Source organism: Erythrolamprus reginae, chromosome 5 (assembly GCF_031021105.1).
Source record: "Erythrolamprus reginae isolate rEryReg1 chromosome 5, rEryReg1.hap1, whole genome shotgun sequence".
Lineage (NCBI taxonomy): Eukaryota > Metazoa > Chordata > Lepidosauria > Squamata > Dipsadidae > Erythrolamprus > Erythrolamprus reginae.
Window position 1 is genome coordinate 50,348,454 of NC_091954.1, and position 23,797 is coordinate 50,372,250.

At 41.7% G+C, this 23,797-nt stretch overlaps 1 protein-coding gene across 5 annotated transcripts in view; it reads right to left on the reverse strand.

Moving 5' to 3' along the window:
* Positions 1-23,797, reverse strand: part of TACC2 (transforming acidic coiled-coil containing protein 2) — a 212,089-nt gene that overhangs the window by 82,615 nt on the left and 105,677 nt on the right. The window contains exon 1 of one of the 5 annotated variants that reach the window (XM_070752575.1): positions 5,635-5,743. The exons of the other annotated variants lie outside the window; for them this stretch is intronic. Within the exon in view, the coding sequence (XP_070608676.1) occupies positions 5,635-5,702 (68 nt within the window). The 5' untranslated portion in view covers positions 5,703-5,743. Of the gene's footprint in view, positions 1-5,634; positions 5,744-23,797 lie in introns of those variants that run through there. 5 annotated transcript variants of the gene reach the window in all.

Genomic DNA, 23,797 nt, shown 5'->3' on the forward strand with positions numbered 1-23,797 from the left:
CAGATATGGCTCTGCGTGTCACCTGTGGCACCTGTGCCATAGGTTCACCATCATTGATATAGGGTCTCCTAATTGAGCAGGGGCTTGGACTAGAACAGGGACACCTTTTGGACCTCAAGGACCACTACATGCATAATTTTAAATCCCTCAGATCTCTAATACGAATCCAGGGTGCCGCTTGAAGAAGCACCTGGACTCCCAGTGATGGGTTGGGGTCCTTCAGGCATTCAGTCCCCCCTCTCTTTTCCCCCCCTCTCTCTTTCTCTCCCCCTCTCATGTATTTCTCTCTCCCCCCTTTCTCTCTCTTTCTTGTTTTCTCTCTCCTCTCTTCTCCCTCTTTCTCATCTCTCTCCCCCTTTCTATCTTGCCCTGTCTCTTTTTCTGTCTCTCATTTCTTTCTCTCTCTGACATCTCTCTCTTTCTCTCCACTCACTCTTGCTTTCTCTTCCACTCTCTCTCTCTCTCATTCTGATTCTCCAGCATCTCGAGAGACCAATGTGAACAGAGCACCAACAAGGCCCAGAAGAAATGCCCATGAGACCCAGCAAGAGATGAAGCTTCCCTCCATTTGGAGCAAATCTCCATCACCTGCCCTTCCTTCTCAGGACAGGGGAGGAATGACTGTGAGGGGAGGATGAGGGGCGGGCCAACCACTGGTGTGTTCAGTTGACAGGAAGCCACAGCAGGGGGAAGAATGAGACGCAGGTTGGCCACAACCATTGCCACCACAGGTTGGCTACAACCATTGCTTTGACCCACCTGAGCCGCCATTGCCCCCTTGCATCATTACCTTGTTCCGGCCAGCAAGGTCTGCTGTGCAAGGTTGCAAGTTTCATACAGCTCACTCTACAGTGGAGATTCCAACCCCAGCCTCAGCTATCTTGATGGTCCCATATTTCAGAGCTCTAGTTACATGACTGTCCATTGGTCAACATGGAGCAGCTCCTCCACCCAGGTGCACCATGGACCACCAAAATTATCTCACGGTCCACTGGTGGTCCATGGACCACCAGTTGGTAACCTATAGACTAGAAGACCTCCAAGGTCCCTTCCAGCTCTATTTTGATTGATTAATTGAACAGAAGCACAGACAAAATGCATATTTTTTTAATCTTTTAAATCAACAGCAACATTATATCATTGTTTATGTACATCAAACTGGAGTACTCTGAAAAATGTGTACCCAGTAGCTAAGAGCATTCAATAGTAGGTTAAGTAGAGTCTTTCTGTGATTGATCATTTACATAGCTTATCTATTTTTGGATGCCTCTAATATTACCTCACCGGACCTATGCTTATCTAGGCATGTGAAGCACAAGAATTAAAAATTTTATATGGCATTCAATCTTCAGTAGTTCTGGACAATTACAAAAAGAAAAAAGAAACAAAGAACTATATCATAAGTAATGTAGATAAAATGAAACTAAAATCAAAATGTATACTTAAATTAGAGGAAAGAATGGAGCATTATGGAGTCTGTTTTGAAGTTCTTTCCTGTCACAGATATGCTCTTAATAAACTTAAGCAAGTTTACTTGTCACTGGGCAGGAGAATTTTAGGTTGCTTTAGACATCAGTATTCTGAAGAAGAGGCTAAAGCCTCAATACCAAAGGAGAAAGGGAGAGATAAATATATTTATAAGATTACATATCATGTGGGCAGAATATAATGTCCTGTGAAAAAGAAATGAAATGTACTTGAATGTGAAAGGTGTATGTATGCTTAGATAGAACACACACACACACACACGATCTCACAATTGCCAAAATAATATGTCTAATACTTTATCAGCATTCATAATACATATTTTTTAACCTCTTCGATCTGTTATTAACATTTAACGATTCTGTTAAAGGCCTGGGGCTGTTGGTTAGCTGATACACCTTCGAGATTTGGCCACAAATGATATGTATGGTTTTATTGAGGGTTTTAAATTGTTTTTAAACTGTTCTTCTTTTTAGACGTCCTAATATTAATATTGTATGACTCGTTCTCTTTGGGTGTGAACCGCCCAGAGTCCTTAGGAAGGGGCACAATACAAATTGAACTAAATAAATAATAAACAATTGTGACCAAATGTTCTAAAACCTTGTTCCAAGTAGTTCCAATATCTTTGAGAGGAATCATTGAGTCTGTCATCTGCACCTCTATAACTGGTTTGGTGCTGCAACCCAACAGGACCGACACAGACTTCAGAGGATAATCAGAACTGCAGAAAAAACAATTGCTGCCAACCTGCCTTCCATTGAGGACCTGTATATTGCACGAGTCAAAAAGAGGGTGGGGAAAATATTTACTGACCCCTCGTATGCTGGACATAAACTGTTTCAACTCCTACCCTCAAAACATCATTACAGAGCACTGCACACCAAGACAACTAGACACAAGAACAGTTTTTTCCCGAACGCCATCACGCTACTAAACAAATAATTCCCTCAGACTTTTTACTAAATCTGCAATTCTATTCTACTAGTTTTTCTCATCATTCCTATCATCCTTTTCCTCCCACTTAGGACTGTATGACTGTAATTTGTTGCTTGTATCTTAAGATTTTTATTTATATTAATTGTTTCTTCATAGCTTATTTGACCCCTATGACAATCATTAAGTGTTGTTCCACATGATTCTTGACAAATGTATCTTTTTCTTTTATGTACGCTGAGAGCATATGCACCAAGACAAATTCCTTGTGTGTCCAATCAGACTTGGCCAATAAAATTCTATTCTATTCTATTCTATTCTATTCTATTCTATTCTATTCTAATGAAATTCCTTTATTCATCATATCCCAGAATATGACTAGGCCTCTAATTTAATCTATCTACATTGCTATGTGCTGCATGGGTTGAAAGAGTAAGATTGGACCATCCAGTTCTTATGCTAGGAGATTTGATGGCCACAGAAGTATAGTATAGTTCAATTCAGTTAAGCTTAGCTTAAAATTGTAAGGAATCTCAACCTTATATGTTATCAACATTCTCTAAGGAAATGTTTCAAGCAAGCAAACATAGAAAGGAGTAGAATTATCTTCATACCTATGAACTAACTGGAGAATCTGTTTCCACCACTCCGCAGGAAATACTGACAACTTCTTTAATATAGATTTGTTACTTACATAAAAGGTCATACAATATTTAATGCCAGCAACAAAAGCATACATTTCATACTTTGTTTTGTTCACAAGTTTTCCAGTGGAGAGTAAATTCCTGCCATGAAAAATATGAAATGGAAGCTAGCTTAAAACTGCTGGATGAGCTGAATTAACTGCTTGTTAACCCAGAGAAATGTATTATATTACTATCCAAAAGGCATCATTTACTAGAATTATACAGGTATTTTGAAAAGGATTCTTAAATAATTTTTATAATGCAAGAGTTAGATCCACCTACAAAGTTTTAGTATAGTAAATTTAGGATTGCTTGAAAGAATATAACAACCTCTGGGTTACAATGTGATCCTTGTAGAGAGGCAGAAATGTTATGCCTATTGATGGGTACCACTGCTAGCTAAACTACTTACTTGCATTGATGACACAGGATTTTTTCCAGAGATCTAGAGACTGATCCTCTTCTAAAAGGGGAAATAAACAAGTAGCCCAAATTATTGATCAATTAGTCTTCTAGATAATCTTGCCAAATGTGAGGTCAAGATGTTTTTATATAAATTGGAAGATTGGAAAGACGCTAATACCAATAACACCTTGGCCCCGAGTCTTCGGAGAGGGGCGGCATACAAATCTAATAAATTGATTTGATTTGAATTTAGAAAGGCTCAAGTCATCTTTGACTGCAGCAGGTTCTATTTTATCTTGCTTTGTTAATGCATGAGCACCATTATAAAATACCTGTACGTAGTACTTTCGTATTTCACTATTCCTTTTACTTATAAACAATAAGCAAGCTATAGAAAAGCTATTAATGTAGAAAAATCCCTACTATAGAAATTATATTTTAATAGAGATACGGGGGGGGGGGGGTTAGCAAGTCTTTTTGCATGAAGTTTCATGTCAACCATTAGCACTTCTTACTGACTCCAAAGATATAACAATTTTTTGCTTATTGAAAAGGTTAAGTATAGTACTCTAGGGACTCTTCATAACATTAACCAAAGCAGCGACACTTGAATTAATACTTGATTCGTGAAGTGTTGCTAGAAATCTTATTCATTCAGTCCACTTAACACTGACAGAGACAACTGAACTTCTGTGTATGGATGTGCGAATGCAGCTATGAGTGTGAATCTGGCCATATATCAAATATTGATACTTTCAAAAGAGTTTTCCACAAAAGAGCTACAATTCTTTATGAAGAGGGTGGGGGAGTACCATACTACCAGTATGTTTAACAATGAAACAATATTACAGAAAAGGAGATTTTTAAAAAAACCCAGAAGGCCGACACATTTTGTGAAACATTGTTTTAATTCCAATTTATCGTCATACATTTTTACAATCTAAAATAAAGTAGATATGGAGGATTTTTTTTAAAAGCATGGAATGCATTGCTCAAATATATTTCCAGGAGTATCATCCTTCTTAAACTGGTTCCAAATAAAGATCAGGATCTATATCCTTACTATTAGGATATTACTATTACAAGTACAGTGCTTGGTATCATTCATTCTTAAAACTGAAGGGGGGAAATCATATAGAAATTCAGGGGGGAGAAAGAAAGTACTAATTGAAGCCATTTTGAAAAAAAAATGCAATATAATATAGTAAATACGTATTTTGTTGGATTTCTATACTGGCATTCCTCCAGAAGCTCAAGGCAATTGGATTGCACTCCTTTCCAATGAACTGCTTAAACTTGTCTTTGATATCAGGTAACATATAATGAACCACTGAAACCTATACATCTGTACCCTGGGCCTATAAAATCTGAAGCAAGAAGAAAAGGCCATCCAGATTGCAACTGTTTTTGTCTGATTGGTTGTAATGCTTCAGTCATCAGAAGTCAGAGAATCATCTTAGCAAATACATTCAGCAGCTAGCAGATGCCCAACTAAAAAAATGACAAATGATTTTTTTTAAAAAAATCTAAGAAAGAGAATAACACAATACTGCCTGAGAAACTGTCTGTTTCATCCTTTTTTGAGGTGGCATATCCTTTTGAAAGACAATCGGAAATGGTAGCTTGCTTTTTGATCACGAACTGAAGAGCATTACATTAAAATGAAGGAAATGAGAATGGAGAGAAATGAATTGCTGGAGAACGGACAGGAGGACAATCTCAAGAAGCAAACCCAAGCAAAATCAATCTACATAAACACTATGCATTTTAAGCAGAAAGAGAGGCATTTTTGCTTAAGGTAGTGAGGAGTTTGATTGATTGTGTTGAAGAAACAAATGGCACACACAGTTTATTATCCTGCACGATACAAAAGGAATCCCACTAACCTTTCTAAGGAAAATGCCTACATGCTCTGGAAGCATTTTCTAAAAACTGATCAGCGCTGAAAAACTGCCAAAGGATTTGGCATGGCTAGAACACAACCTTCCCAGATCAACTAGCCTTTCTAAACAGACTCCAGAGCTTTCCTATTGCAATTTCAATCCTTGCCTTGTGTGGGAAGAAGAAGGGGGGTGGGAGAGAGAGAGAGAGAGAGAGACGGATAACGCGAGCTCATACTTACATTGCTTCCGATGGCTCCCGAATCAGGCTATTTGTCTGTGCCTGCTGCAGAGACTGCGACCCTCCCATCCTCAGGGCGCCCTTGTGTTGGAGTTCCCAGCAAGTGTAGCCAGCCTCTGTGTAAATCCAGCACCAAAAAGCCCAGAGAGATCGGGATGGTGAACGCTGCAAATACTGCAGTGCAGATGAAAACAGCTGCTTGCATTTGGGGGGGGGGGGGCAACAATCCAGAGACTTTAACAGCAGCTTCTCTCCTCTGAACTGTTGCCAGGTTCCTTCCTCAATCTCCCCACCCGCGGGGCCTCCTCCCTTTCTTTCCCTTCACTCAAATGAAAAATTGATTTCGAATAAATAAAATGTCCCGGCTATTGTCACTATTGTGTCAGGCTACGTAACAGCCTGGGAGAATTGAAGCTAAGTCCTGCGTAAGTGCCTTGCAAGGTCTGTTGGCTATTCCAAGTGGCTTTGGGGAGGGGGGAAAAAAGAAAAAGAAAAATTAAGACCCTCCCTTGAAGCACACATTGTCAGCTACTGTGCATCCCTAAGAATCTCCAGGCAGGGACCATTACATTGTGTTGACTCAGCTGATTTGAAATGCAAATAGATTTGCATGCCACATCCTGCATGTGCTCTTTATTTTGGGGGCAAGCACCGCAATCTGCTTCAGAGTGCCAAACAATGCAGACTGAAGTATAGGATTTTTTAAAATTTGCATCGCTTTCCTTTCCCTTTTCTTCAAACAAAAGACCCCGTCCCTCTCACACAAATGGAATCTTCCACTGGAGAAGTAGGGGGAATGTCACAGAAGAGCTAAGATAAATAAGGCAACAGGACACTGCTGTATATAGATATTTAGTAAACATATTTCCTTAAAGGCAAGATGACAGGATAAAGCTGGATGAAGAAAAGGCAGTGACAAAGACATTTGGGGGCAAATTGAGCCAATGTACCAATTAATGCATTAGCTGGACTGTCAAGAGGCAGGGATGCTTGAAGGTATTAAGAAAATAGCTCCACTTCCTGGAGAATGAGATTCTTTGGTTATTGTTCCTATATATAACTGAACATTTTTATTACAGGTCACAGATCCACCAACCACAAAACAAAATGAGCAAACTACACAGGTAGTCCTCAATTTACAACAACTAGAGTCAAGCTAGTCAGTTATTAAATGACATTATTATTATTATTATTATTATTATTATTATTATTATTATTATTTCCATCCAAATTTACAAGTTCTTTTGCTTTGATTCTTAAGCAAATCACTGAAAAGAATTGTTGATTCAAATGACTGTCAAGGAGATCACAAGGTGGTTAAACTAATCTGACTTTCCCCATTGACTTATTGGAAACTTTCCGGTAAGGTGGCAAATGGTTTGGGATTGCTGCTGCTGCTGTAAATACATCTGTTGCCAAATTCCCAAATTTTGATCCTGCGATTTTGGATATACTGTGATAGTTGAAAGTGCAAAGACCAGTCACTCGCAAGTCACTTTTTTCAGGGCTGTTGAAACTTAAAATAGTAGTTAAACAAATGTATGTAAGTTGTCGAATATCTGTACTATGCTGTGGAACAGCCTCTGCGGTTGGGAATAGAAAATACAGCCCTATGGGTTTGTCTAAAGGTCCTATAAATGCAATTGATTTTCTGACACTTCAAGTTAGCAAAGATTAGGTACACTGTGCAGCCATTGTTCTACAATGCAGGTCATGGTCATGCAATCTAAGAAGAATTCCTGAGGACCATTTTTCCCAAGGTCCACCATGTGCTATCAAGACAAGTTACACTCTCTCAATTCAAAGGAGGAGTTAGTTACACACAGTAGTTTTGAAATAGAACCATGTATATCAACTAGGGCTTCATATTCCTTCCAATTGACAAACAGAATTCTTAACTTAAAAATAGAAGTTTGGCTTTCAGCTACTCATTTTCCCTGTTTGTTCTTTAGGATGCTGCTAGGACCAAAGCATTCTTGGGAATGAAAACAGAAAGGACAGGGCAGGGCAGAAGGAAATCAGAGCTCAGTCACCTGTTAGCCATCCAGTTCTCTCACAAACTGAAACTGGAAAGTTCATAGGAAACTTGGATCAGGGTGGTGATGGAAGAGAGCTGAAGGCTCAAGAGATTTTGTTATAATATATTTATAACAATGTAAGGCATTTCAAAACTTTCCAAATCATAGCAGCGTTAATGTAAATAAAACTGCCAGTATTGGTTTCACAACTATTGTCCACTGTGTAATGTCCATACATCTATTCAGCATCTACATGAAACTACTAAGATCACTTGCTGGTTTGGCTTTCATATTTTTCAATCCAGCTGATAAAGCCATTGAAATTCTGTCCCAGGTTCTGAAAGCTGTGTGGGCCTGGATGGTTTCTTTTTCTCGGTGTATTTATGACCTATAAAGTCTATATATGGCTTCATTTAAGACACTGCTTAGCGTCTGAGGTGCCTGCCTTCTCAATAAGTATGTCTATATTTTCTTTTATGTACACTAAGAGCATGTGCACCAAGACAAATTCCTTGTGTGTCCAATCCCACTTGGCCAATAAAGAATTCTATTCTATTCTATTCTATTCTATTCTATTCTTCTATTCTTCCATTCCATTCCATTCTATTTACTAATAAACCCATGATATTTAACTGGGTGAAATGCTGCATCCTAGGGAAACAATTTTTGAATTAAGGTATCTTAAGTGGGCTAATGTCTGCAAAGAGGGGCGGCATACAAATCTGAATAATAATAATAATAATAATAATAATAATAATAATAATAATAACAACAACAACAACAACAACAACTTAATTTGTCCAAAGGGGAGATTTCTGATGCTTCTTGACAGATTCCATGAGTCAGAAATTGCCCCGATTCCCTTTCTATTTTGCTGACTCTTTCTCTGTTTAGGTAAAGAAACATCTGAAATGATGGCCTAGCAGCCTACCATCAACTAAAAGTACATATAAAAAGGACTGTGTGGATATATTCAGATAGGATTGTTCATCTTTTTATGGTATAAGGCAATGGGCCATTGTCACAAAGCAAATACCCGTATATCCATAAAAGAAGTTTTTGTTAAAACAGTATGGATTAGCAGCTGAAATATTTAAATGAATAAAGCACTTTTTCAGGGCAGATTTTGTTCAAACTTGTGCATAGAGCTGCAAACAGATGTAGAAAAACTATGGCAAAAGAAACGAGAGATAGTACCAATAGTGATAGGTGCCTTTGCAATCCCCAAACATCTGGAACACTGTTTCAATGTCATTGACATTGACAAAATCACTTCAATTGAGTTCAATTGAAAAGGCAGTTTTATTTGGAACAGCTTAATTTCATCACCATCATCACCTCTCTATCCCAGTTCCTTGGGAAAAATTCAGTATGCCAAATCCAGTCTAAACATATAGCTGACTATTTGACTGACAATAATAATAACAATAACAACAACAACAACAACAACAATAATAATAATAATAATAATAATGATAATAAAATAATTAATAATAATAATATCATCCAACCCGCACAATCTAGTGCTACTTTTTGTTTATTTATGGATTAAATACCCATCACAAATAATGCTAAATCAGTATTTAGTGACTGTAGTAATTGGAAAGGCTTCATTCAATACTAAGCAATCATGGGTGGCTTTATACATCATGCCGAATTAATTAAATTCAGTAAATTTCATAATAGTTGACCATAATATGCAAACTAGGACATACTCATCTATACAAAATTTTGCAATTCATGCCTTGAGGCTCAGACCTACGAAATATCAATTTAAAAAGGGCTCATGTGATCAGGCTGAAATTGTTTCCTGCCACCCATTGTTGATACACTTACAATAGATGAATTTCCTTCTTACAATTCTTTCTACCTCTGCTCTTTGAATCAACTTTGATTGTTAAGAAACCAAGGGGCAAATGAAAACAAACAAAGCCAACTCTTACAAAGTCAGAGTTATTTACACTGTAATACACTGTAATAAAACTGCAATTTAATTATTTAATAATTAATTCTGTACTTATGGAGTAGTTCTCTATAGCAGTGTTTTTCAACCAGTGTGCAGCGGCACACTAGTGTGCCGTGAGACATGGTCAGGTGTGCCGCAAAGCTTGGAGAGAAAGAAAGCAAGAGAGAGAGAAAGAAAGCAAGAGAGAGAGAGAAAGAAAGCAAGAGAGAGAAAGAGCGCGAGAGAGGGAGAAAGAGAACAAGAGAGAGAGAAAGAAAGAAAGAGAGAAAGAGAACAAGAGAAAGAAAGCAAGAGAGAGAGAGAAAGAGAGGGAGGGAAGGAGAGAGAAAGATATAGAGGGAGGTAGGGAGGGAGAGAGAAAGAGAGCAAAAAAGAGAGGAAGGAAGGAAGAGAAAGAAAGAGGGATGGAGAGAGAAAGAAAGAGGAAGGAAGGAAGAGAAAGAGGGAGAGAAAAATAGAGCAAAAGGGAGGAAGAGAAAGAGAATTTTTTTGTCCAAATTTTTTTTAGCCCTCCTCCCCGCCCCGCTCAATGTGCCCCAGGGTTTCGTAAATGTAAAAAATGTGCCGCGGCTCAAAAAAGGTTGAAAATCACTGCTCTATAGACAAGTAAATAAAGCTTTTGGAAAAGATAGACTACTCATTGCAATGCAATTCACATTTTATATTTCAACTTGGACATCCCCAGAGTTATGCCTCAACTCCTAGTTAACATATCTGAGGCCTTTCCAGGTTGAAGAAAGCCATTAGCAGCATTTTAAATAATAAAGTACCCCAAACAGACACAAAACAGTGTAATATTCACCACTATATCAATGTTAGATAAAATTGCTTCTTCCAATTTACCTTTAAAGTACAGTGCTCAAAATGGAACAACGAATTGTGATAAAGATCTTCTTTGTATAATATAAATGGTTTGGAAAAGGTTATCCTTTTCACATAGGAAACTTTCTGAGCTCTAAATGTAAAACATATAGCTGGTATGTGATTCATATTGCTTATTTGGCATACATTCACATTTTTCTTGGAACTCTAGAACATTTTTCAGGACAAGCTTCATCACAATGGCAAACAGTCATTAAATAATAATGTATTTGCTTTTCCTGAGAATGTACAAGAATAAGTGTTATTAGATACTTTTGCCCTACAGAAAATCCCCACTAGGAATATTGAAATTCTTGCCTATTTTCTCTCAAGCACATAGACAGAATTTTATTATTATTGCTAGAAATTTAGTTCAAGGAGGAGTATGAAACATAACTTTCTTCATTCTATGGTGCACTTCCACGGATACATGTTTGTTTTCCACTGAAACCTAAATTACCTTTCTTTGCAACACATATATTTCACAGGGTGTAAAAGAACCGAGGGCCTGCTGTTCAATACATGTTAATACAGCTGACAATGTATCTCTTGTACAGAAAACCATAGAAATATCTTAGTCCTCCATGCATTTATCCAAGTGGATCCAGGCAAATTTGGGAGACAAGCTGCTTAAATAGGCTGAAAAACTTTGTCATGCTCGCAAAGAAACGAAAGTTAAGTCTTTTTTAGCATAAGCCTGTTATAGCTTCTCAAAGGGTCTTCATCAATCCATATGCCTATACAAATATCCAGACAAAACAGTTTCTGCTTGATTTGCTAGTAAACTATTGATAACTACTGATAGTTTATATTCTAATCAGAAATAATTACCACCTGAGAAAGAGGGATCTCAGGGATATACCGTAATATGGCAAAGGAGAAAGGTCTTGGAAACATCCAGGAGAACTCTAGGAAGAAGCCTGGAAATAGAGATGATGCTTGACAAGTAAAATTAATAACACGGACTTGCAACATCTCTAATAGCAGTTGAGAATGGTGGTCCTAGTGATCCTAGAATGGATTATGCAGCTTTTCACTGTTAAAGGCTATATCATGAGAGGAAGATCATTGGCTATATCATCAGAGGATGATCATATATGTGCTCAATCATCAAATATATTGCTGTTGTTTTGTTTGATTGATAATTGTATTCCCCTTGTTCGGCTTAATTATTTAAAATCCCTATTTGAAAGAACAGCCTACTGAGACTTGAATCATAGACTGTCCTATGTCATATGGGCTCTGAGATGTTTACAAGGCAAGGCAGTGACAAGCTTACAGACAAGGAAGTTCAACTAAGAATCTATTATACTGAACAAATCAGAATACAGTGGTACCTCAAGATACGAACCCCTCGTCTTACGAACAACCCGAGATACGAACCCGGGGTTCAGAAAATTTTTGCCTCTTCTTACGAACTTTTTTCGTCTTACGAACGCCAAACCCAATTTAGCGGCGAAGTGACGTGAAGGGATGGAAAGCTGAAACTGCCCGGTTTCAGCTCCCCATTCCTCCACGTCACTTCGCTCCTGTCCTGGCTAAATCGTGTGGCAGCAAACAGGCTTTGCGGTTTTGGCTGGGGGGGAGGGAATTAGGAAGGTCCTACTTCTCTACCCCAGCCAAAACCCCACAGCATGTTTGCTGCCACACGATTTAGCGGCGAAGTGACGTGAAGGGATGGAAAGCTGAAACCGCCCGGTTTCAGCTCCCCATTCCTCCACGTCACTTCGCCCTGAATGCTTCTTGGCCGCCTGGCAGAGCGCTCGCAGCCAGCGGGCGGCGGGGGGGGGGAAAGCCTCGCGGGGAAGCCGGGCAAGAGCGATCTTCTGCCGGCCATGGGCGAGCGGCGGGGAGTCGCCAATGGCCGGCAGAAGATCGCTCTTGCTGACCTGATGCCTCGCGGTGAAGCCGGGCAAGAGCGATCTTCTGCCGGCCATGGGCGACTCCCCGCCGCTTGCCCATGGCCGGCAGAAGATCGCTCTTGCCCGGCTTCCCCGCGAGGCATCAGGTCAGCATTCTGGACGGGCGGGCGGCGGGCGAGGAGGGGGGAAGCCTCGCGGGGAAGCCGGGCAAGAGCGATCTTCTGCCGGCCATGGGCGACTCCCCGCCGCTTGCCCATGGCCGGCAGAAGATCGCTCTTGCTGACCTGATGCCTCGCTGTGAAGCCGGGCAAGAGCGATCTTCTGCCGGCCATGGGCGACTCCCCGCCGCTTGCCCATGGCCGGCAGAAGATCGCTCTTGCCCGGCTTCCCCGCGAGGCAGCAGGTCAGCATCCTGGGCGGGTGAGCGGCGGGGAAGCCGGCGGCTGTGGCAGCTGCTGCCCCCCCCTGTTTTAAAAGTGACAGCCGGGCGGCAGCGTTTTTTTGCGGGGGTTTTTTTGTTGTTGCACAGATTAATAGACTTTACATTGTTTCCTATGGGAAAGAATGTTTCGTCTTACGAACCTTTCGTCTTACGAACCTCCTCCTTGCACCAATTAAGTTCGTATCATGAGGTATTACTGTACTGTGTAAAAACAAAGAACGTTGATTATTTGTATTTAGCGTGTAAGTATTTTATTGTATTTTCTTTTTATATACTTAAACTTTGTAATAGACCTTGTATTTTACATTTATTGCTAAAGGCCAAAGTCTATTAAGTGCTTAAGGGAAGTATCTGAAGAAAGTACTATAGATGAAGAGAACGGATGGGAACTTATATTATTTATTGCAGACAAATATTTCAGAGTTGGATGACAGATGAGAGAAGATCAAAAGTTTTACGCCATCTGACTGAACCAGAAAAAGGGGAAATCTTGTCATTAATATCTATAAGCCCTTTCTTAAACTAGGAAGGGTAGGCAGAGATAGGATTAGAACAAAGCGCACATATGCCAAAATTATATAATAATTCTCATCTATTGATGTTTACATTTAACTAGGGATAAAAGCTGGGTTCATAAAAATGCTTACTGTTCTTTTGAAGCTTTGTCTTACCAGCAAAGGAGGCAAATAGTTTTGCATTGGCATTAACAGCAATGAGAAGCTATAAAGCACAAGATTTAGCTGGAAATGAAACTGCTTTTTCTATTCATTTCCTTAAAACAGACAAAAAATATAAAATGAGGCTTTTGCATTATTTCAATCAAATCCTTTGAATCCTTAAACATATTCAATAACACACTTAAAATATTTATTTTGTATTGTTGTTCTCATCTGTTGTTCATTAATGCTTGCCTTGTTCAGACTTTCTCAACATTTCATTCTTCCAATGTGATGAGGCTATATTCTGGTAATTAAAATCCCAACGAACGTAGAGAACATCACATTGAAAAGCTCATCTTAATATTTTCCTAATTTCTTTTAAGAAGCATTCTTAGTGCTGTTGTTACCAGTACTGCACAAATTTAATCTGAAACAAATTCTTCTGACTTTCATTATAAGCCTATAATAAGCTTGTAACTTTGATAATTCCATTCATTGATAAAGGATTTTTTTTCAGTCTCAATATCCTCTGATAGGTCTGGTTTATTTATAATGTGCAAACACAAGTAGGAATAGCAAATCATGATTTTAAAACACAGTACTTCATAACACAATAAATCAATACAGAGAATTTCTATAAACCTAAGGCTGGAACTATCTACAAAAACATGGATGTTAAATTCTACCCCTGGCTTGTTCCAGCTTGAATGCGTTGAATCATAAAAAAGGAAAAAATAACACTGTACAATACTCTCAGAACAAAACAAACAGGGTGACAAAACAAACTGAGTTCATGGTTTTTCTAATCAATTCTCATTAAAATGCTACGCTGGCAATCAATTACAGAATTCCTGTAAAGATGTAATATGTTTTACTGCTCATGTGCAACATTAGGAAAAATGCCAAGAAGAAACTACTGATGTGCTGGTTTTTCGGGGATGGATTCATTTACAGGGACATGTTTCCTGCAATATGCATCACATAAGCAGACTTCTGACCCCTCTTCTCCCTTGCTTTTATTTGCTGATGTGGAAGAAAAAACAACATATCATCTGTCATACAACTTCCTCTTCTGTTAATTGATGCATGTTAAATGTATATATTTCTTCAGGAATCGGGTAATGCACAGGACAGTTGCCCTAAGCTGCTAACTTGAACAATTGGGTGGAAGAAAACATGGTCCCATGGGAAGGTATGGCTCAATGAGCTCAATTCCATACCATGACCTTTTCATGAACAAGAATATAAATGCATAAAACCACATACAGCAGCTGCTCGGTTTGCACCTGATACCTATGCAAGCATGTGTCTCATTTCACTGGGGAGGGAATGAGAAGGTTACATGCGAAGTAAAGTGCAACCATCTGATTGAAAATTAGATATTTCAATAGAACGTGGTTCATAGCGGGATTTAATAATTATATGATTAATAAACTTGGTTAACACTTTCATTCAAATGAATCAAACGATCACTTCTATATCTAAAGAGCTACAATTCAAATAACACAGATGTACTGGTCATATCTGTTCTTCAATCTGCCTTTGCTAAGAGATTTGATGAGGTTGGAAGTTCTCTGAGATGAACTCAGATTTCAGACAATCTAAAGTCCTATGAAAAAGCATTAACCCACTTTCAGATTTTTCCATGTGTTTTCCCAAAGGTGGAACATACCTAAATACTGTATATACATTAAACATTTCCAAATGATGGCAAAAACTCTTTCTTAAAATTATATATTACTGTATATTGTAGGCTTATTCCCATTAAATAAAAATGTTTTAGTTTGCCAAGTTATTACTTTTAATATATGTAGCAACATATTAGCACAAGTATCTGCAGTATTTTTCTGAGCATATTAGAAGGACATACAGTATTTTGTTTTTAACAATGAATCTTGGTTTAGGTTCAGAATGTGGCTCAATAATATATTCTCCATACTAAGCAATCAGTATCATAGAATCAACACCAAACAACAATAATTGTACATTCAAATCATATATCATAAATTATATATGTAATGTATGGACTACAAAAGAGATGCCTAATGACCGTCAGCTATTTTTTATTTAATTCATATTGTTAAAGGGAAATAGTGAATGTGTCAGTACACTATAGTATCTCCCAATTTTGAGATGTAAAACAATATTATGTTGCCCCTGAAAGGCAGTCTTCAGAATAGATAATCTGACTGAAACAGAACAATGTAAAATTGGGTTTAGGGTAAACTCATGGCATTCTGCCAAAATAAGCTGACTATATTGTATTTTTTATAATGCCGTGGGGGGGAACATCTGGCAATCTAATCTACCCTTTATCTCACTAAAAAGCATGATATGAAATCTTGATTAACTAGAACCATAAAGGGAAGTGGAAGGTTAGTGTTCACGGGTCATTTGTTGACGTCAATGGCACATGGGATTATAATCTAAGAGGAGTATATAGTAAAGAACATGAATTAATGAATGATTTTTTAAAAAAAAATAGACATGGTGTGCATTTGTGAAACTGAGAGAAAGGGATAGAATAAATTTGAATAAATATGACATGATCTTGTCGAGTTGACTTGGTGATTACATTCATAGAAGTTGAAAATTGAATGAAAAGAATAAAATATCTGTCAAAAAGTATAAGTATAAGTCTTCGGAGAGGGGCAGCATACAAATCTAATAAATAATAATAATAATAATAATTATTATTATTATTATTATTATAAGTAGTAATTGTGTGTGCTCATCAAGTATTCCTAGCTCATAGGTTACTCATAGCTGTATGTTACTATAGCTGTATGTGGAATGGTGCTAATGAAAAAAGTAGAGATGTGGCAGGCCTGTCCCAGCTTGGGCATTTAGGAAAGACCTTCGAGTCAGTTATTAGTAAAAGGTACTTTTGTTACTAAAGCCAAGTGGTTATAGCATAAGCAAAGCCAGATCTGAATATTCTTGTGTAAACCCAGTGCTTTACCCTTCTCCTGGGCCCTCTTCCCTTGGTCCTTCCATAAATGTCCAATGTGTTAAGGAGTGTGCAGAATCCTTGAGTTAGCAAGGACATGCACAGAGTAAAACATGGGATTCCAGCAGATATCCAGGAGATAGGAGTGATTATTCAGTCATACAAGACAGATACATTAAAATGTATAAAATAGTGTTTGCTTTACAAATAGCACAGTCAAGTTAAACAGTTTGGTCATTCACATTCAAATCAGTCAATAACTCTCAATAGAATAATAATATTACAAGCCTGTCTTTGTCTTACATATCAGACATACATTACAACTTACAAATACATCAAGCTATCACTCAATACACAGAGCTTACTACATCAGTCACAGTGAATCTGCAAAAAGAGCAGTGAGAGCAGAGAGAGTATCATGCCTTTTGGCTCCCTCTTATGGCAATTTTGAACACTACGTCTTAAAGCTATAGTACTTCAGTACAAACAAACATTCATTGTTAGCTTGTTTATATATTGTAAATAGACAACCTTATTCAAACTAGGTGTTTTGGTAGCAATCCTAAAGTTTGGTGTCTTTTGGTTGGTATTTGCATTCCGTTTCAAGCTTATGTCCCTGGATTTGCTAGGCTCTGTTCCAGACTGGCACATCTGCTTCCCCTCACCCACTGCTTCCCCTCCACCCTCTCTATATCCCCTTATTCTTCCCCCCCTACTTCTGACAGGGTCTGCCAGGATGAATTTTGGGGCATGAATGCAATATGGAAATGGTTATTATTCTTTTATCTGACGTGGATACATGGGTTGATGGAAATGAGCTGAAAGGATACAGGAAGAGTAATTAAACTCTTCAAAGACCAATGATTTCTGAATATTTACTTAGAAGTTTGTTTCAAATACATGGTTTAAACATAAGTCTGTTCATATCTCTATCAGCATTTTTTACTTACTCTTCGTAATCAAATGTTGAAGAATATTAGAAACTATGAACAGGGGACAGATATTATTTGGTAGTGTCAAGAACGAATCATGGGAAAATAGACATGAAAGAAAAGAAAAGAAATGAAAGAAAAAAGAATAGATATAGAATGAAGGAAAGAAACACATGCATTCTAAATGAAAAAAATATTAGAAGATACAATTCTCCTGTGTGTTGCTTGGAGAGTCCAAGCATGGGGTAACTTCTATCTGATTACCCAGGACTGAGTAATAATTATTTGACCATTTTTCCTCTCTGCCCTCACTGAGTCAGTTGTTTTACTCAGTATGCCCAAGAGGCATACTTTTTCTCTACTCAGTCTCCTGAGTTAAGAGACAGAGATTAATTTGGAATTCTCAAATTTATGGTTTGCATTATTTGCTTCATTGTTATTGGAGGGAGACAACAGCAGGGAATATTTCTTGCACGCTTGTGATGGAGTTTGTGAGGAGGGTGGAGGCTGGTTGTTGTAGGCTTCAGAAGCCACCTCCAGCCCCAGATTTTACTGAATGATGACAGTAAATTATGGATCTTATTGCTTCAACCATTTCCCAGGGGATCACTGCAGAATTGCAACATAGAGGTTTGTCGTCAGGAGCAATATGTATGACATGTCCATCAGGATCAGTGCTCAGATCAAAAGGGAGTCTGATAGACCAGGACCTCTCTGTAGATGAGAAACTGGTTCAGGACCAGTCTTTGTTTACTAACTTGTTTAAATTGCCTTCTTCAAATCTCTCCTGTGTAAGACCAAGATGACTTCAAATATGGGTTTGTCACACTCCACATTTGATCCCGAGTTTGGTCTTGACCCTACTGAAGCTGTCTTTTCAGAGCCAGTCCTGGAAAGGAAGACAGCCCTGGCTCCAAAGATGTTTTTGGACGTAACTCAGAGGTAATGGAATCAGCTGGCTTCGCTTAACATCCCCAGTAATACTAACAAAAAAATTACAATATGGCTTCTGAATTGGAGGATCTCTTTCAATTGCCAGTAGTAGATTCTCCTGTGGCTAATCTGTTCTTCCTACTGATATTTCGGAAGGTTTGAAATTGGAGGACCATAAAGCTTATGTAAGGCACATCTTGCTTCAGCCTGGTTGATTAGGGCTTCTACAACAGCTTTTTTCCATTCTGTGGATCAGGCAAATGGTCTCTCCCAAGGACATGCATCAAGATTTAAACTAAATTTTAGCAGCGGCTGAGGTCTCTGCAGAACCAACACTTAATTCAGCAAAATTTGCATCTCGAGCCATGGTAGCCAGTGTAACATCCCATAGGCTGCAACTATTACAGTGATTTGGGCCATGTAAGCCTACATTTAAGACATTTACAGGGAGGTGATGTGGACATCACCTTTTATTAAACATTATAGGCTGGACTCCTCTGCATCTGCAGAAGCGTCTTTTGGCAGAAGAGTTTCGCAAAGGTTTCTCCCCACTTCGGAGACCCTGGATCAGTCTTCTTACTGCCTTTGAATCTGTAAGCTTGGGTATATCCCATGCTTGGACTCTCCAAGCAACGCACAGGAGAACATTCTGTGTTACCTGAACATTCCTTTTATGTGTGCTGTGGGACAGTCCAACCCATTCTAGGGCCCTACTGATTCAGGGTATGGACTTATTGGCTTCATGACATTTGACTCCCTGCCAGTCTCTTCATAAAACAACTGACTCTATGGTGTGCCAGTGGAGGCATGCCAAATAATTATTACTTATCAGTAATCATGGCAATTAGATGGAAGTTAACCCAGGCTTGGACTCTCCCACAGTGCACACAGAAGGAAGCTTCAGGTAAAACAACATTCATTATCTCCCTATAAAATGACTTAAAGTATAGAAAGATTATTGGAAAACTGCTTGGAACAGAATGAAAAGAATGTTATAGAGTGCGACAGAAATATGCTGGTTGTGCTAATGGCATATTCTTGGGTCAGAAAAACATTGCTTCCAAGAATGTGGATGAATTATAGTATTTACTGTGTTTAGCCAGAAAATGTTAGCTGTAAATCTTTAAGAACTTAATGGAAAATAAATATTAAAATAAATGTTGTTTTAAGATTCATATAAATTCTTAGAGGATTCAAATGATAATTTGTGTAAACACAACAGATGCTAAGAATGTTTAAAGGATCCTCAGATGTATTTGGAATATATTGGGGGGGGGGGATAAAATTTACAATTAAATTTTAATTAGAAACTGATTTTATACAATAATTCAGTTGTTAAGATTTTAGCAAATCATTTTAATGGCATTATTATGGCATGGATAAATTATTATTTTATACTGACTTATTACTAATCAGTTTTCCAAAATACAAGATACGAACCCCTCGTCTTACGAACAATTCGTGATACGAACCCGGGGTTCAGAAAAAATTTGCCTCTTCTTACGAACTTTTTTCAAGTTACGAACGCCAAACCCGAACTTCCGGGTTCGGCATTGGGAGGCTCCTGGGAAGCCCCCGGGCTGTTTTAAAAGGTGACCGCCGGGCTGGGGGGCTTCCCAGCAACCTCCCGAATCCCGAACTTTTGCCGAACTTCCAGGTTCGGGGTTCGGGGGGGTGCTGGGAAGCCCCCCAGCCCGGCGGTCACCTTTTAAAACAGCCGGGCGGCTTCTCAGGAGCCTCCCAACGCCGAACGCGGAAGTTCGGGTTTGGCGTTTGGCTTCCGGAGGCTCCTGGGAAGCCCCCCGGCTGTTTTAAAAGGTCACAGCCAGGCTGGGGCGCTTGCCAGCAGCCCCGACTCCCTGCCGCTCGCCCATGGCCGGCAGAAGATCGCTCTTGCCCGGCTTCCGCGCGAGGCATCAGGTCAGCATTCTGTGGGGCGGGCGGCGGGGAAGCCGGCGGCTGTGGCAGCTGCTGCAGGAGGCTTTCCCCCTCCTCGTCCGCCGCCCGCCCGCCCAGAATGCTGACCTGATGCCTCGCGGGGAAGCCGGGCAAGAGCGATCTTCTGCCGGCCATGGGCGAGCTACAATAAGCTTCCACGCCCTCGCCCGTGCCTGGCGGGAGGTGAAGAGTGCTTTGCCCAGTGCAAAGTTGACAGCAAGCAGCTCCGCAGTCCCCAAAGGAGGCTTAACCCCGCCCCTCTGTCCCACCCCTCGCCCGTATCCGGCATAACTTCCTCCTGCCTATCCCCGCTCTTCTGCCGGCCACGGGCGAGGGGTGGGACAGAGGGGTGGGGTTAAGCCTCCTTTCGGGACTGCGGAGCTGCTTGCTGTCAACTTTGCACTGGGCAAAGCACTCTTCAGCTCCCGCCAGGCACGGGCGAAAGGCGAGGAAGCCTATTGTAGCAGCTGCCACAGTGGAGACATTTGGGGTTTTGGCTGGGGGGGGGAGGGGAAGGCAGGAGGTCCGGCCCTTCATTTGCCCTCCCAGCAAAAGACAAAGCCGCACAGCTCCGCATCGCCGAAGGAGGCTTAACCCCACCCCTCTGTCCCACCCCTCGGCCGTGGCCGGCAGAAGAGCGGGGATAGGCAGGAGGAAGTTATGCCGGATACGGCCGAGGGGTGGGACAGAGTGGTGGGGTTAAGCCTCCTTCGGCGATGCGGAGCTGCGCGGCTTTGCCTTTTGCTGGGAGGGCAAATGAAGGGCCGGACCTCCTGCCTTCCCCTCCCTCCCCAGCCAAAACCCCAAATGTCTCCGCTGTGGCAGCTGCTACAATAGGCTTCCTCGCCTTTCGCCTGTTTCAGCTTTCCATCCATCCACGTCACTTCGCCGCTAAATCGTCTGGCAGCAAACAATCTTTGGGGTTTTCGCTGGGGGGAGAAGTAGGACCTTCCTAACTTCCTCCCCCCCCCCCCAGCGAAAACCCCAAAGATTGTTTGCTGCCACACGATTTAGCGGCGAAGTGACGTGAAGGGATGGAAAGCTGAAACCGGGCTGTTTCAGCTTTCCATCCATCCACGTCACTTTGCTGCTAAATCGTATGGCAGCAAACAATCTTTGGGGTTTTCGCTGGGGGGAGAGGTAGGACCTTCCTAACTTCCTCCCCCCCCAGCGAAAACCGTGCCTGGCGGGAGCTGAAGAGTGCTTTGCCCAGTGCAAAGTTGACAGCAAGCAGCTCCGCAGTCCCCAAAGGAGGCTTAACCCCGCCCCTCTGTCCCACCCCTCGCCCGTATCCGGCATAACTTCCTCCTGCCTATCCCCGCTCTTCTGCCGGCCACGGGCGAGGGGTGGGACAGAGGGGTGGGGTTAAGCCTCCTTTCGGGACTGCGGAGCTGCTTGCTGTCAACTTTGCACTGGGCAAAGCACTCTTCAGCTCCCGCCAGGCACGGGCGAAAGGCGAGGAAGCCTATTGTAGCAGCTGCCACAGCGGAGACATTTGGGGTTTTGGCTGGGGGGGGGAGGGGAAGGCAGGAGGTCCGGCCCTTCATTTGCCCTCCCAGCAAAAGACAAAGCCGCACAGCTCCGCATCGCCGAAGGAGGCTTAACCCCACCCCTCTGTCCCACCCCTCGGCCGTGGCCGGCAGAAGAGCGGGGATAGGCAGGAGGAAGTTATGCCGGATACGGCCGAGGGGTGGGACAGAGTGGTGGGGTTAAGCCTCCTTCGGCGATGCGGAGCTGCGCGGCTTTGCCTTTTGCTGGGAGGGCAAATGAAGGGCCGGACCTCCTGCCTTCCCCTCCCTCCCCAGCCAAAACCCCAAATGTCTCCGCTGTGGCAGCTGCTACAATAGGCTTCCTCGCCTTTCGCCTGTTTCAGCTTTCCATCCATCCACGTCACTTCGCCGCTAAATCGTATGGCAGCAAACAATCTTTGGGGTTTTCGCTGGGGGGAGAAGTAGGACCTTCCTAACTTCCTCCCCCCCCCCCAGCGAAAACCCCAAAGATTGTTTGCTGCCACACGATTTAGCGGCGAAGTGACGTGAAGGGATGGAAAGCTGAAACCGGGCTGTTTCAGCTTTCCATCCATCCACGTCACTTTGCTGCTAAATCGTATGGCAGCAAACAATCTTTGGGGTTTTCGCTGGGGGGAGAAGTAGGACCTTCCTAACTTCCTCCCCCCCCCAGCGAAAACCCCAAAGATTGTTTGCTGCCACACGATTTAGCGGCGAAGTGACGTGAAGGGATGGAAAGCTGAAACCGGGCTGTTTCAGCTTTCCATCCATCCACGTCACTTTGCTGCTAAATCGTATGGCAGCAAACAATCTTTGGGGTTTTCGCTGGGGGGAGAAGTAGGACCTTCCTAACTTCCTCCTCCCCCCCCAGCGAAAACCCCAAAGATTGTTTGCTGCCACACGATTTAGCGGCGAAGTGACGTGAAGGGATGGAAAGCTGAAACCGGGCTGTTTCAGCTTTCCATCCATCCACGTCACTTTGCTGCTAAATCGTATGGCAGCAAACAATCTTTGGGGTTTTCGCTGGGGGGAGAGGTAGGACCTTCCTAACTTCCTCCCCCCCCAGCGAAAACCCCAAAGATTGTGCCTTTCTTTGTTGCGCTTCCACCAGCATGGCCTGGCTGGCAGCGGAAGATGTAACCGAGCTCACGGGGCTGGGCTCGGCTCCCCCTCTTACCAGCCCAGCAGGCAGCCGCCATGGAAGGCTCCGTTCCCTGTCGGCCACGGAGACCGGCCCCGTGGGCTCGTTTACATCTTCCGCTGCCAGCCAGGCAGCGCAACGAAGAGAGGCATTCGCTTTCCTCCCGCCGGCCCCTCAATCGGGCCGGTAGGGAACAGAATGGAACCAGCCCAGAAGCAATAGACGCAGGATCGGGCCGGCAGCAGGCGCAGGGCGAGGCAGCAGGTCTGCATCCTGGGCAGGCGGGCGGGCGGCGGGCGAGGAGGCGCGGCCGAGCGGCGACAGCGGCGGTTCTCCTCACTTCGGAGAGCTTCCTGGGCATGAAAACGCACGAATCCAACAAGAACGAAAGCCAGGAAGCTCTCCCTGGCGGAGACCGCCGGCCCCTCAATCGGGCCGCCGTGACGGGGACCACTGGCCTGCCTAGCGGGCTGGGAGGGAGGTGGAATACGGGAGGAGGAGGAAGAGGAGGAGGAGGGAGGAAGGAGAGAGAGAGGGAAGCCGCCCGGCTGTTTTTAAAGGTGACAGCCGGGCGGCAGCGTTTTTTTGCGGTTGTTTTTTTTTTGTTGCACGGATTAATTGACTTTACATTGTTTCCTATGGGAAACAATGTTTCGTCTTACGAACCTTTCGTGTTACGAACCTTTCCCTGGAACCAATTAAGTTCGTATCTTGAGGTTCCACTGTATATGAAACCATGATTTGGATACTAAGACCATCAAATAAAGCATTCCTTGACTTCATTTTGGGTGAACCATTTTAAAAATTAAAATAATTTTAAACTAAATAAAAAGTTTCCACAAGATACAACAGAATTTAAAAAAAATGCTGCCAAAATAATTTAGAATAGAACTGCAAGAAGGTAATTGTAGAAAGAATAATTGAAGTTTTTGTATAGAAATGACAGTGATATAA